The sequence below is a fragment of the Dermacentor silvarum genome, chromosome 4 (assembly GCF_013339745.2).
Source record: "Dermacentor silvarum isolate Dsil-2018 chromosome 4, BIME_Dsil_1.4, whole genome shotgun sequence".
Taxonomy (NCBI): Eukaryota; Metazoa; Arthropoda; class Arachnida; order Ixodida; family Ixodidae; genus Dermacentor; species Dermacentor silvarum.
This window is the reverse complement of record NC_051157.2, coordinates 139,834,796-139,849,042: the sequence shown is the minus strand read 5'-3', so window position 1 is coordinate 139,849,042 and position 14,247 is coordinate 139,834,796. Positions and strand designations below refer to the sequence as shown.

General features: G+C 48.9%; 1 protein-coding gene across 1 annotated transcript in view; it reads right to left on the bottom strand.

Annotated features, from left to right (window-relative positions):
* LOC119450677 (protein ELYS-like) overlaps nucleotides 1-14,247 on the bottom strand; it is a 128,883-nt gene that overhangs the window by 97,309 nt on the left and 17,327 nt on the right. The window contains 3 exon segments of the mRNA XM_049666127.1: nucleotides 5,948-6,155; nucleotides 6,643-6,727; nucleotides 9,116-9,247. Of these exon segments, the coding sequence (XP_049522084.1) occupies nucleotides 5,948-6,155; nucleotides 6,643-6,727; nucleotides 9,116-9,247 (425 nt within the window).

Sequence of the window (14,247 nt, the reverse complement as noted above, 5' to 3'; positions counted from 1 at the left end):
TCAGACCCACTTTCTCGGAAAAAAAAAAGTGAGTACTAGATTTGAGTAAATACGGTAGTAGCAGAGCAGACCTGTCAACTAAGTAAAACCTCACTCATAAGTTTTGGAAAAATGTGCGAGAAAAAACGTACTAACAAGGAAAACATACAATTCGATATCATCAAAAAATTTGGCAGACTCAGTTGTAGTTGACGTCTACATAATGCGAAGCGTTGCACGAATCGTCGCAGCACGAGATTCCAACACACGCCGAGCGGACGGGGCATGAGCAGCCCGAGTTGCAGCTTTTTCAGGCGGGGCATTTCAGCAGGAACTTTTGACATGCCCACTCGGCAAGAATCGTCGCGGCACGAGACGAGACGCTGACACGCATCGAGATGGTGAGGCTTGAGCGGCCGGACGCGCTTTGTTGTTTTTTTATTGTGTAGTGTTTTATGATGGCAAAGGCAAACCAAAATGAAATCGAGCTTGAGGGTGACAACGCAATGCAATTCCGCCAGAATGAAACATGAGGCTCACTTTCGCACCTCCTGCAGCAGCTACAGAACGGCAGCACGTTTGGGCCATCACCCATTAAATGTGTGCAGTACGCTTCCAACAGCACTACAAACAGATAAATGAAGATGCTAATCGCGACAGGGTTTGCAGTGATAGCTGTGAATGCGGCATGCGACGACCCGCGAGGAGATTCGTTGGCGTGCGCCAGCGTTTCCACATGTTGCACGCTTGTGTACTGCGGGGAAGCTCCTGCGGCGAGCGGCAGTCCTCGATCACGCCTGCCTCATGCCATGGGATCTAGTGGCTGCAAAACACATCACACAATCGCAGTTTAGCGATCTTCTGAAAATTGGTGCCAAAAGATCATGTTTTCCGGGAACGTGTTAATCGGCAAAAAGGAAGTGTAACAGTACTGAGTCGTTTTTGGTGTTCTCGGTCACGAATGCTGGCGCTGTAAAATCATACGAAACAGGATCGTGTCAACTAGGTTCTACTATATTGTTGTCCAGACGCAAGTACAGCACAATGTCGAGTGCATATTGCGTCGTTGACATCTGCCCAACACCTTCAGGCCCTCAGGGGCAGAAGTTGACAAGAGCATCATCATTTGCTCACCTCATTTCGACCATAGAAAAAAAATTTGTTTTACGCTTACCTCTGCTTTGCCTTACTGAAGATTTGTAGAAAGATTGTATTTTATTGCCCAGGTGGTTCATTATAATATATGGCACTCTTACTTCTTCATCATCATCATTTATTTACCCTGAAGGACCCTTAAGGGGGGACGTGGCTTTGAAAATCAACTTCCTGATTTCTCCATGGATTTTGATGAAAATTGGCACAAATGTTTAGAATGTCTCCCTGATACTTCCATCAAAGTTTCAGAGTGATACCTTGAGAACATTTTATTGAGCAGAATTTTTCTCTCTTGAACTTTCTGGAGGGCCTGGGGAGCTTAAAAAACATGATGGAAGGCTCGTTGAGTATTGACTGCATAGCTCAATGCGTGCTGAAGGTCGTGACAGTCTTACATTTTTTTTTTCGCAACACAAATTTTTTAGATAGTCATTTTTCAAGTTACCTTCGCACCAAGCACACTTTCGGGGTGAACGAATAGCCATGCCATAAATTTATAAAAAGTCAAGATAAAAATGCGAGACTGTCTCGACCTGCACTGTAGTCCAAGGAACGTGACAAAAAAACAGAATCAAAATAGGCTAAACGATAACGAAGAAATCAGCTCCAGAAACTGAGCAGAAAGGCGAAAAGACAGTTTTGAGAAAACGGCTCTCAAAGTTTCACCTTCTCTTCAGTTCTCTAAAACGCACGAAATTTGTAATCTTTGATGTGTTTTGTGATGTGGGGCTTCTTGGACATGTGGCCTCTGGTCTGCTGCGCCTTCGTTCTGCCTTTTTGATGTTTTTATGGCATTCTTTACTGCTGCTCTACAAAGAGCATGGTGCCTGGGTTTCAAACCAAGTGAGGTGCAGAACTATGTGGGCATAAATATACAGTAGTTCTAGCGTTGTACCTGCAGACTGCCTCATTGATAGCAGCCTCTAGTGCAGTCAGTGAGGCATTGTTTTCTTTTGGTAGAATCGACAATGTTACTGAATGAAGGCTCTCAGCAGCCTTCTGAATCATCATCCATTGACAATGGCTATGGAGGTTAGGAGAGCCACTGATAAGATAGGCAGCAATGCAGCTGCTAGGTGCTTTCTAGCCTGTACTTTTGTATCATGCCTCACTTCTGCAGCCAGGTGTCTGTGCCAGCCCAAGTGGCCTAGTGAACAGAGCTCATCATGAGGTTCTCTTTATGAATTAAAGGGGTGGTATGATAGGTATTGTTACGATATATCGTGGCATTACGATAATAGAGTCGGCGCGCGATGTACCAAGTCGCGGGTCCGAGGTGCCGATGTGCGAAATGCCTCGTCGCGGGTCCGCGGAATAGACGCTCGACGAGCTTAGTCGCGCAGTCCGAGGTGCCGATACGCGAAATGCCTGGTCGCGGGTCCAAACGCTTGGTAAGCTCAATCGCGCAGACCGAGGTGCCGACGCGCGAAATGTCTAGCCGCGGGTCCGAGGAATAGACGCTCGATGTGCCGACACGCGAAATGCCTAGCCGCGGGCTCGAGGAGTCAACGCTCGAGGTGCCGACGCGCGAAGTGCCTAGCCGCGGGTCCGAGAAGTCGACACTCGATGAGCGATGTGCCGACGCGCGAAATGCCTAGCCGCGGGCTCGAGGAGTCGATGCTCGATTAGCTTAGTCGCACAGTCCGAGGTGCCGACGCGCGAAATGCCTAGCCGCGGGCTCGAGGAGTCAACGCTCGCGGTGCCGACGCGCGAAGTGCGTAGCCGCGGGTCCGAGGAGTCGACACTTGTTGAGCGATGTGCCGACGCGCGAAATGCGTAGCCGCGGGCTCGAGGAGTCGACGCTCGATTTGCTTAGTCGCGCAGTCGGAGGGCGCCAACGCACGAAATGCTTAGGCAAGGACCCGAGAAGTCCGCGCGCGATGTGCTTCATCGCCGAGTCGGAGACGCCTACGCACGAAAGGCTTATCCGCGTGTCCGAGCATTCCGTGCCCGAAGCTCGTTCGCGAAGTCCGCGTCACCGATGCTCGGAATGCTTAGCCACGGGTCTGAGACGTCCACAAAAAGCGGAATCGGCCACGCTACTGCGATGTCTGCGTAGTGTCCGCTTTAACACTCGTCGAGATTACGGAAACTGTCCGAAGCTCACGAGGAGACCGCAACAAGCGGAGCAGACGACGCCATCATGAGCGAGCACCGGACCAATGGCGAACCGCACTGGAGTCACGTGGCGGGCGCGGCCAATCGGTGGCTCCGGCACGACCTTCAATCATTTGCTTTTTGTGTGCTTGTTTCTGTATGGAGGAGATAGCTGAAGCGGCAGATTTGAAGACGGAGAAATGGGCTTTCCAACGAGACCAAGATGGCGGCGCTCGGCTGCGCCGTTCCGGAGATATCGTGGCTTGAAAAACGCAGTTTTTTTTCTCGATTTCCGTGCAATTTTTCGGCACCTTGGCTGATACAACAATTTATTTAGAGCACTTCTACTTGGTTTTGAGTGATGATATTTCGGAATCAGATAGAATAAGAGTTACAGAAACTAAAAATGTGATTTTCAAAAAATCGATTTTTTAGCCATTTTTCGCGATGCGAAAGCCGCGTCCCCCTTAACAGGGCATTACATAAGGGCGGGGGGGAACAGTATTGAAATTACAAATAATGGAGCGAATGCTATCTAACAAAAAAACCAACTACGTTACAACAAGTACAACAAATTACTTAACTGGGTTTTAAGAAAAAAATGCCAGTTTTCCTAAATCTTCAACAGCAGGGTTGCCACGTGAGAAAGGCGGTTTGTTTGAAGATACCTATGCCTAAAAGTGATCGGCCACATCTAGTATGGTGGCTACTCCTTCCTGTCTGCAGAAAACTGTCGCTGCTGGATGAAGAAATAAAGACAAGGACGAGGACAGCGAAGACATCGCGCGGCACGTGTGTACATAGATGAATAAAAACAACTAGCAACAACAAATCTCGCACGCCGGCGTTCATGTCACAGTATTGTGTGATCCCATGGCCAGCCGTGTTTACAAACCTACTGTCCCCTCTAGTTGCTCTCTGAAAAGTTGGGCTAGTTGCCATAAATAATGCTCTAAAATTCAGGGGTTCTCAAGCATGTTCGTTCCAGGGAACCCTGCTAAGCTCCATGAAACACCAAGGAACACCCCCCCCCCACGAATTAACCAAATTAATATGTCCTAATTAACCAAATGTCCAATTATACTGGGTATCAAGAAAACAATAAATGAATGCTTACTACGTCAACACGCTTTTATTTACTGAATGAACCAGCTAATCTCGCTTCTATTTTGCACAAGAGCAGTGCGGAAGCTGATATTTTCAGTTCATGACTGATTAGAGCTAGCAGCGGCGAAGGCCTCGCGACATCCTTCGCAGCGCGGGTCTTCATCCGAGACCCGCTTTTCACAACCGCGCCCACACCCCAATTATTTTTTCCCAAGTGACCTGGTCGCCAACAAATTGTCTGTCCATCGTGATGTAGCCGGTGCTCTTTATCTTCGACAGCTTTGCACTGAGTCAAAGTGAAACTACTGCTTGCCGCAACCGCTGCGGACGAACCCGCTGCCGTTATCGAACGCGATTATGAACGGGACCTTGCGGTTCAGAAGGCAGGCAGCTGACGCACACACCAAGTCAAAACGAGATTACAGTTTGCTGCAACAAGTGCGCATGAAACCGCGGTCGCTATATGCGACTATGCAGTTGTGAAGGCATGCAGCCAACGCGCGCACCGAGTCAAAACGAAATTACTATTTGCCGCAACCGCTGCGTACGAAACTGTGCTGGCTGTCGATGCGACCATAGATGGCGACTACGCACTTATGAAGGCAGGCGGCTAGCCGCCAACGCGGTGTTACGCGCAGCGATTAACGCAAGAATAAAGGCACAATTAGACACGAAGCGTTCCGGCGTTGCTGCCAGTCACGTATCGCGTATGATTGCCGCTGAGGACCATAGCGATGCGGACTGTGCCGCTTCGCTTTTGGACGCTAGCGCCGTTTTTGCATTTTTGCGGCGCGCATTTATTTTTGTATTCCGCCGAAGTATACGTCCGTGCGCACGCTATCAGCACTGGCGTTGCTGCCAGTCACATATCGCGTACGATTGCCGCTGAGGACCATAGCGATGCGGACTGTGCCGCTTAGTTTTGGACGCTAGCGCCGTTTTTGCTCTTTTGCGGCGCGCATTTATTTTTGTATTCCGCCGACGTATACGTCCGTGCGCACGCTATCAGCACCGGCCCTGTCTACAAACGGGAGAAATGCGCATGGTGCTAAGTTATGGCCTCGGAGATTCAAGTGTGAAAGCTTAGGCACGCTGCCCATGGCTGCCCGTTTTCGGAGGTTGGATGGCTACAAGCTGGTTGCGGATTTATTGCGCAATTCGAGCGTTGCCGTTACACACTGTGATATGCTTTTTGACACTCGGGCATGGGTAATGGAGGTTGTGTGGATCGAGCGCACCTCGTGCTCGCTGTTTTAGCCACTTGGCAAGCGCGGGACCACGAAAAATTTATCAGTGGCTCGCGAAACATCGAGCAGGGGCCTGCGGAATCCACTTTGAGAACCCATGCTCTAAATAAATAACCATTGCACGCTGAAGCAAACGAGGTTTTGTGTCGTGATAACTGGGTCATTGGCTACTTATTACAACTGAAAAGACAAGATCCAAACTTTTTGAGTCACTGCTCTTTTAAAAATTATGGTTGAGGCTGTAAACGAGGTTAACGAGCTCGACATGCAAAGAAAAGGCAGGGATTGATCCTAATAATACTTAATTACTTTAAAAACACACTCTGCTCCCCAGCTCAAAGTGTAGGAGTTCATTCACTCACCCGAGCCTGGCCGTGTGGTTCCGGTAGGCGACAAGGCCACATCGCCAGCCGTGCACGCGATACTGGGCGACCCCACCGTGCAGAATGACAGGATGCGAGATCCCAGCAGTTCTCCATCCTGCGCCGACTGGCCCACGGCACTCTCCATGCCAGCCACCACGTCGGGCCCCAGCTGGTACTCAAACATTAGCCGACCAGAAACACAGCCCTGCACGCAGATGCCTGCCATCAGCTGTGTCCACCAAACATGAAATAGGTGATAAGGAGAGCACTCTAAAGACAAGATAGTTCGGTTATTCAATGCTTTCCCCATTGGAGTTTGTGAAGCTGCTACAAATCGCCAAAATGGAGCATTAACACTCCTTTACCACATTTACATAGCTGCCTATGCATCGCAAAATGCAAGGAACATGCTCAGACAACTTGTATATGACCAACTTTTTATTAATTAGCGGTTACTAAAAGCTTGAAAACTAGGGGTGTGTGAGTATCGAATAGTAGATCTTGAATCAGATATCAAATCGAATCAAGAAAGAAAGCCAAACATGGACTCCTATCAGAATGTGGCTGCCAGGTCAAGAAACAAACCCGCAAGCTCACGCTCAGAATGCAACAGCCGCTGAGCCACCACGTCGAGCGAAGGGCTGTTGCACCACTGCCCTGTGTACGGAGTAGAGACAAGAGGTGTGGCCAACCTTATAGAAGTGGTGCCCATCCTGACTCGGCTCTTTCTTCTGGAAGCTGAGGGCGTGCATCGTGGCAACTGAGAAACAGGTCAACCTGTTGGGAGAGAGAGAAAAGCAATGAGGCTTTTGACCACACCTGCAGACACAAAGCCAAATGAATGCGCATGACTCCACATTCTCCTACAAGCAGGCAAAGATAAAAAAAATTAAATTCTAGGGTCTTACATGCCAAAACCACGATCTGATTAAAAGGCACACTATAGTGGGGGCTCTGGTTGAATTTTGACCACTTCCGATTCTATAATGTGCACGTTAAAGAACCCCAGATCGGACTACAAAAAGCTGTCCGACTTGCTCCAAGCTTCGGCAAACAACATTACCTTGGTTCTGTCTAGCTACGTGGCATTAGTATATTTTAAAATTTTGGCACAAGTTCTGTGGGACACATAACGGAGAAAGTTTCTTGCGGACCTAAAATTACCCCTCGTATAATAATCTGGTTCACATTACATACAGGTTGTTACAGTGTGTGGAGATGGGTTTGTACAAGGCTTACCCTACGAGCGACGGTCAGGAAAGGGCACGACGCTCCTCCACTCCGCAACGCACAAAGGTGCTACGGCAGGGTTCGTCGACTCTCCGACACGGCGCAGAGAAGGCTCCGGAGTCAGATCGCCAACAAACACGGGTTTATTCACCCAAGGTACAGCTCAGTGCTACAGTCACGGCGCTTACGGCCAAGGCTCGCCGCAAGACCGATCGAGTACGCGCGCCCGCTGCGTTAGGGCTAACCGGGTAGCGGTCCGCCAAGCGCGATAACGAGGAGTCGCGAGAACAAAGGTCTCATGTAACCACCTCGTTGCGAGCCTGTGAGCCTCTCTCGCGGCGAGGAAGCGCTCCGCGGACGAGAGCTCGGGTGGAGAGGGTGCCCGGGGGCCGCCGCGCGGGAGGCCAGTCAGGGCGCGTCCCGGTGACGTGTCTCGCGGGGCAAGTCCAATTCCGAGGGGGAGAAGCACGGTTTGCGCGGGAAAGTAAGTCCGGCGCGCTAGCCGTGTCCGCCATGTTGCCGTTACGGCGGCGGTTCCCGGGGATCGAGCTAAGCGCCACGCGCGAGCTGGGGGACGAGGCGCGGGAAGGCACCTCGATCCCCACAAGTGTTATAAGTGGTCTACGCTATATTTAGAAACAGCCAGCCTCACACAGCAGTAAGAGTGGTATTCTCGGATAACTCTCGAAGATACTACAGTGGAATCTCATTGATACGACTATGCATAATACGTTCTTTCTTGATTTCCCGGCCAGTGTCTTATAGGAGCAATATATTTCGGACAATACGATTTTCGGATGATATGTCTTATTTTGCAGTTCCCGTAAAGAACGTATCAACGAGATTCCACTATACATCCCTTTCACGTGACTTGCCACCGGGTGCATTGAAGTACACGGCTATCAGCGTTCCTGGGACAGTGCAAAGACAATGAGCTTGGCACAGCATTAGAAATACGGTCTGCTGTATTAGCCAACTTATATGGAGCAAAGTCGTGCAAGCCTGGTGAAAGTGATACAGTAAAACCTTATTATTTCAACCCTCATTAATTTGGAAGATTAGATGACTCAGACTCATCCTCTGGTCCCGGCCGCCGTAAGCGTTATTTAATGGAATAACTCTCGTTTTCGAAAGTATTTGGTGGCACATCGATTAATACGGATAACTCTTGGAGCACAGCAAGCATGTAGTGCTGCAAATGTGCGACGCAAAACAGCAAAAGCGGTGCTAGCGTACAACTGAAACAAAGCGGCGAAGTCCACATCGCCATAGTCATCAGATAAATTCGTACAAGGAATGCTTTATGCCTACTTATGCTTTTATATCCTTTAATTTTTCATTTACCGCCGCGCTTACTAACACCGTGCGTTGACCGTGTACCTTCAGAACTGTGTAGTCACCATCTATTATCACTTCAATAGAGCCCGCGGTTTCGTCCACATTGGGTGCGGCAAACCATAGTTTTCTTTTGACTCTGTGCGCGCGTCGGCCACATGCCTTATGAATTGCGTGGTCGCCGTCCATGATCACGTCAACAGCGACCGCGGTTTCATTCTCAGCGGTTGCTGCAAGGAGTAGTTTCGTTTTGACTCAATGCAATGGTTGCGGGTGAAATGTCAGAAACATGGAGGAAGCTGTTAAGTCTACATCGTGATGGATGGACGATATGTTGGCTACCAGCTCACTGGCGAAAAAATAATCTGGATGTGCACGTGGTAGTGAAAAACGTATCTGTGGGATTGCAGTTTTGCGACATTTCGTTGTCGAGAGATACAAAATGCATTAAATTCTATGGGTGTTTGCAGGAGATACGAAAATATTTCATAGTGGCAAGAATTACACTGTCTGAGGTTTTCATAGTCACATGGCTCAACTGTACCACTAGAACCCTCTAGGTGGGAGAACTCGAACGAACAAGGCAGCAGCAAGACTCACGGTGTGCTTGCTGAGGCCGCAGAGGTGGATCCCTGGGCCACCCACAGGTAGCAGCAGCATCGAGGATCATTCTCAGGCTCCTGCAGGGCCAGGGACACCACAGGAAGGTCCGACTGTAGGGTAGTCACCAGCCTGCATGTGCAGATGACATGTTCACCAAGGTGGAAAACTTTATGTCGCTTCCAATTGCAAGCCCAGTGAAGTCGTCACTGGAGCTCGAGAATAGTGCAAGGACACACCAGACTCGCAAGTGAGTCACGACGCCCATGTGGGGTATATCGGTGGATCGTCACACAAGGAAGGAATCGGGGCCTTAAAAAACGCTGCCACAGCGAACATGTTAAAGGGACAGTAAAGGTGGCAACCATTGTATCAATTTAAGACTGGTAGAATACCCTCTTACAAACTTAACAATGCTTGTGTTATGTCAAGAGATGACTTGGGACGTGCTGCAATTCTGGCCAGCATTGCAGACAGCCTGCTTTGCCGAAAAGACAGCTTCGAGCTAAAGTTATGAAATGCATTTGCAAGGTGTCTCTGAGACTTCACGCCACCTCATGTCGACAAGAAAAAAGCTAAGTACATATCACTTAACACTTTTGTGAAACCCTATGAAAAAATACATTATAGCTAGCTTACTGTAAAGAAAGCAAGACTAGGTTTGTTGGCAGAGTTTCTGTCGAATTTCCAAACATTCTGCTCGGCCACCATCTTGTTTGCATACCAAAGTAGGCAGCATTGTTCTTAACTTCGATGCTACTTCGATGCTGTCTTTGAGAAGCTGTCTCTACTAACTATGTGAGAAATGGAATGATACTTAAGATGGCTGCCTTCTGCTTTGCTGCCTATCTGAATGCCTACATTGAGCATTGAAACAAAGCCTTAGTGCCAGGGAACATCACAATTGGAGGGGCTGCACAGAAGTTCAAAATGGCTGCAACAAACTCGGTTTCTCATTCCGTAGTGTTTAGACGGTTTCTCACACTGTGACACCTGCACAGAGTAGGCACCACAGCCGCGCAAGTAGTAAATGCGAACAAAGTGGCACGGAAAGATAGCAAAAGCAAGTTCATTCATAGAAAACACGGTAAAATTGGTGAGCCTGCACTTTTTTTATCTTCAGTTTCCCTAAGTGAAGTGCGAGCCGGAATGCTGAAAGGTGCAGAGCAGTCCTTTTTTTTTGTTTTTGTTCGTTGCGTCTCCTTCAACTGCAACAAGTTATGTGCCGACATCATCAGCTCAATGGGGCGATATCACAGCTTAGCAGTTGGAACAGCTTCAATGATTCTCCATTTTACGCTGCACAGGTTTCCAACTACCTTAAGGTTGCCTCAGGCTAGCTACGTTTCATTGTTACAAGCCACAGTGGCTAATTTGACCACAGAATACGGGAATATATTTGTGGCATGGTTTTATCAGTCCTATTCAATATAAAACAGAGAACAAGTGTTATCGGTGGGTCATTCATTTTCTCACTAAAGGGAGGCTCTTCACTTCCCATCTAAGCTAACAATCAGCAATCCTGTATCAATAGGGATATCTTTTATTGCTCCATGACCCTGCCCACTACTGTTGAGGCTGTCAATGGGAATCTTAAATGATGCACTGATCAGCCCCCAATACCGTTTGCCTAATGTTCAACAAGTTTCCATCTGCGCTTACATGACAGAATGGAAATCGATTTCAAACAACATGACATGTACAGTAATCCCTCGTTATAACGAAGTTAGCAGGATGGCGAAAAAATTCGTTATAAGCGGTAATTCGATATAAGCGACCACTCGAGAAAAGCTAAAGCCGTCGAGCTTTAACTGTGCCACAACTGCGAGGAAGTCAAAATACAATGTATTCAGTGAAGAAAAACTTTATTCAGGTGAAAAAAAAGGCAGTGAGCTCTGGCTGTTTCAAGTTCTTACCGGGCGCAAGCAACCCCTGCTCTAATTTGACCAAGCATTGCACGAGGCCATGGTCGCCGCCCATGCATTCAACCTTATTTCGTAGCAGGCGTAGGTACTGCCCCGGTCTGCACTATAGTTGGCACTTCACGTGGCTCTTCGTCCTCGTCGGGGCCACCAACAGTGTCAACTATCTCCGCATACGTTGCTAGGGTGACCATGGAAGCAGCAGTGTCAGGCAAAGCGAATGTCTCGAAGTCAACTTCTACCTCTTGGCCAGCTATTTTGCCAGCGATCGTACAGATCGCTGCAAGTCTGGTCATCGTCAGGGTCGCTGACAACGGCGCGGGAAAAGGTGGCGTGCGCAAAGCAGTTGGGGACCTTCGAAGGTGCGAGTTCTTTCCATGAAAACTTCAGCAAATGGATTGCACCAAGCAACTCAGTGTTGTACCTCTTGCTGGCGTCATACGCTACGAGCACGCGCTGCAAAAGAGCCTTGCGGTACAGCTTCCCGATGGTCTCAACGATGCCCTGATACATTGGCTACAGTACTGTGGTTGTGTTTGCAGGCAAAAATTCCACAGCGATCACCTTGAAGTTGCCGATCTTCCCCTGGCTCGAACAATGGTCAATTATGAAAAGCACTTGCCGATTCTTCGTGTCGAACCATCTATCCAGAAGGCGCACATAGTCTTCAAAAATAGCAGTAGTCATCCATGCTCGCTTGTTACTTCTGTAGATGCATTCCTTGGGAATAGTTGCATTTCAGAAGCACCGTGGCTTCTCCGCCTTCACCAGTATCAACAAGGGAAGCTTGTCCTCGCCTGCTGCATTGGCACCAAACAGCACCGTGACACGCTCCTTGTTTTCCTGCCAGCAATAGTGAACGTGCGATTCGGTAGCATTTTGTAGAAAAATGCAGCCTCATCTAGGCTGTAGATTTCTTTCTCTTAGTACTTTTCAAGTAGAGCTTGGAGCTGATGTCGGTGCTATACGTCTACAGCGTCACGGTTCACGGCTGCACTTTCACCAACAATAGACTTCGAGGCTACGCCGTGTCGTTCCTTGAACCGCTCAAGACAGCCGTTGGTGCACTTGAAATCTTTATGCCGAATTTCGAGGGCGAGAGCTTCGGCTCTTTTCAAAGCCATTCAGAAGCTCTTTTCAAAGCCATTCAGCACAGCTTTTTTGTTTTTCAATACAGTTGATAAAGTAGATGGCGGTATGCTGAATTCCTTCGCTATGTCACTTTTCTGCCGGTCGCCTTTTTCCACTTCTTTTATCAGCAGAACTTTCTGCTCCAAAGTATGGCACTTCTGGCCGGAGACTGACAGAGCCATTTATCACTGTAGAACACAAAAGCATACGCGAGGCATGCCTAACGAAGCCCTCTAAATAACACACAATCACATGGCCTGCAGCACGGACCCAAACGCACACGCCGTCGGTGCCAAAGTGACTGAACGCGGCGGGCGACGCAGAAGGCAGAAGCTTCAAACTGTCGTCAGGGCATCTCGCTTTCTTCGTCAGTGCACGACAGTGACAGCGACGGTTGCAATGGCGGGCTTGGCATTGGCTTCACGTGTAGCAGAAGAAAGGCGATCAGAGTCGTGGAAACCAAGAAGCAGGAACTGCGGAAGGGCACCTGTTGGTGGAAGATTGTCCTCGGGAGGGCAGACCTGAAGAGGGCAGCTTTGGAGAAGCAGCGACGTCGAAACTGGCAGCGAGGAGGCAAGGAGTTGACATGAAGACGAGTGAGAGGAGTGACTAGCGTCCAAATGGCTTGCAGACTTGAGAGCGTATGAGGAGGAAGGCAGTGTCCGCTTTTATAGGGGGGGGGGGTGGAGGTCACGGAACACTACAAGAATATCGCGCTCTGGAAAGTGCCGCAAATGCCGTGGCTCAAGTCTGAGGTTGTGTTTGCTATGCTCAAAAAACGATTAGCCGCTCATTGCGGGTACGCAGCGCGATCGTGAAAACTGAACGGTTTTGCAGTAGGGATTTTGCATTTCGTGAAGGGAATTTTTTCATGAAGTGTGCAGCCGTGAAGTTTGCAAAACGAATTTTTCGGCGCATCGTTGTTGACGACACTGTGCTAATTCTACGGTTCGAGTGCCGGTGTTCAAGCACCGTCGCATCCGCGCCATTGACAAATGTCTAGGATTAAAATTCAATGACCCTACCATGAATTTAGACCAGTTCGTCTAAATTCATGGTAGGGTCATTGGATGGCGCGAATTGAGCATGACTGGCTCAAAAAAATCGCCAGGGAAACAACAGCTTGCTTTGACCCGCCTTGTTCACAGCCTGACTCGCCGCGGCGACGCTCGGATTTTTCGTGTTTTCAGCAAGTTATTGGTCGATTTGCAACGCCAAAAGTGCAACAAAGCTAAGGGCGGTGTTTTATTGCAATGCAGGCCAAGTATGGCGAGCAGCGAGCAAATTTCTAGATGGGCTTTCTCAAAGTCGTCTTCCCGATTTGTTTACGTAGCTCCTCGCATCGAACATAGCACTTATAATTGGAGGGACACTTCTTTCGTGCTTTTCGACACGTTTCAGCGCCAGAAGCGCTCTTTAGAGCGGTAAAACTTTGCTCATCGAGCGCACCCCATGGAATGCTACGGGGCAAGTCTGCCCGTGGTCTTTTGGCCACTTTTCGGCATCCAAGAGACTGCAGTTTTCTGGCATCGTAAAGTGTCACGAAAACTTTATTTTCGTGTGGATTCTATCACGGGGGACACCAGCAATGCGACTGCGACCGAGATGAACGGTTCGGGCACGCTGTACTATTGAATTTGACAGCTTCTGTTCGCTCCGCAGTAAACAGCTGGGAGCACTCGTCACTTGCTTGGTACCCGTTGCTAGGCGGTCATCGGTCTTGGGTTTGGTACTTTGGTGGCCTGCTCTGTGCCTGCATGTGACTAATTCGTCGGTGGTATTAATGTTACACTGCATGCGCAAAAGGGTTGCCGCGCTCTCCACTTCATTCTAAGCGGGTCAAGCTCTTCGTGCGCTTCGAGTAATGCGGCTTAAAATGCATGCATTTGGATAGGGACCGGAAGAACTTTCGAATAAAGCGATATTTCGAGTAAAGCGATTTCGTTATAACGAGGGATTACTGTACCACCAGTGACATGCAGTCAAATTTAGGGGAGAATGCATCTGATTGCATTTTACTCCTTGAGCAGGTAATGCACCTCAATAATGTGCATATGAATTAGTACTCCAGTGATGCCA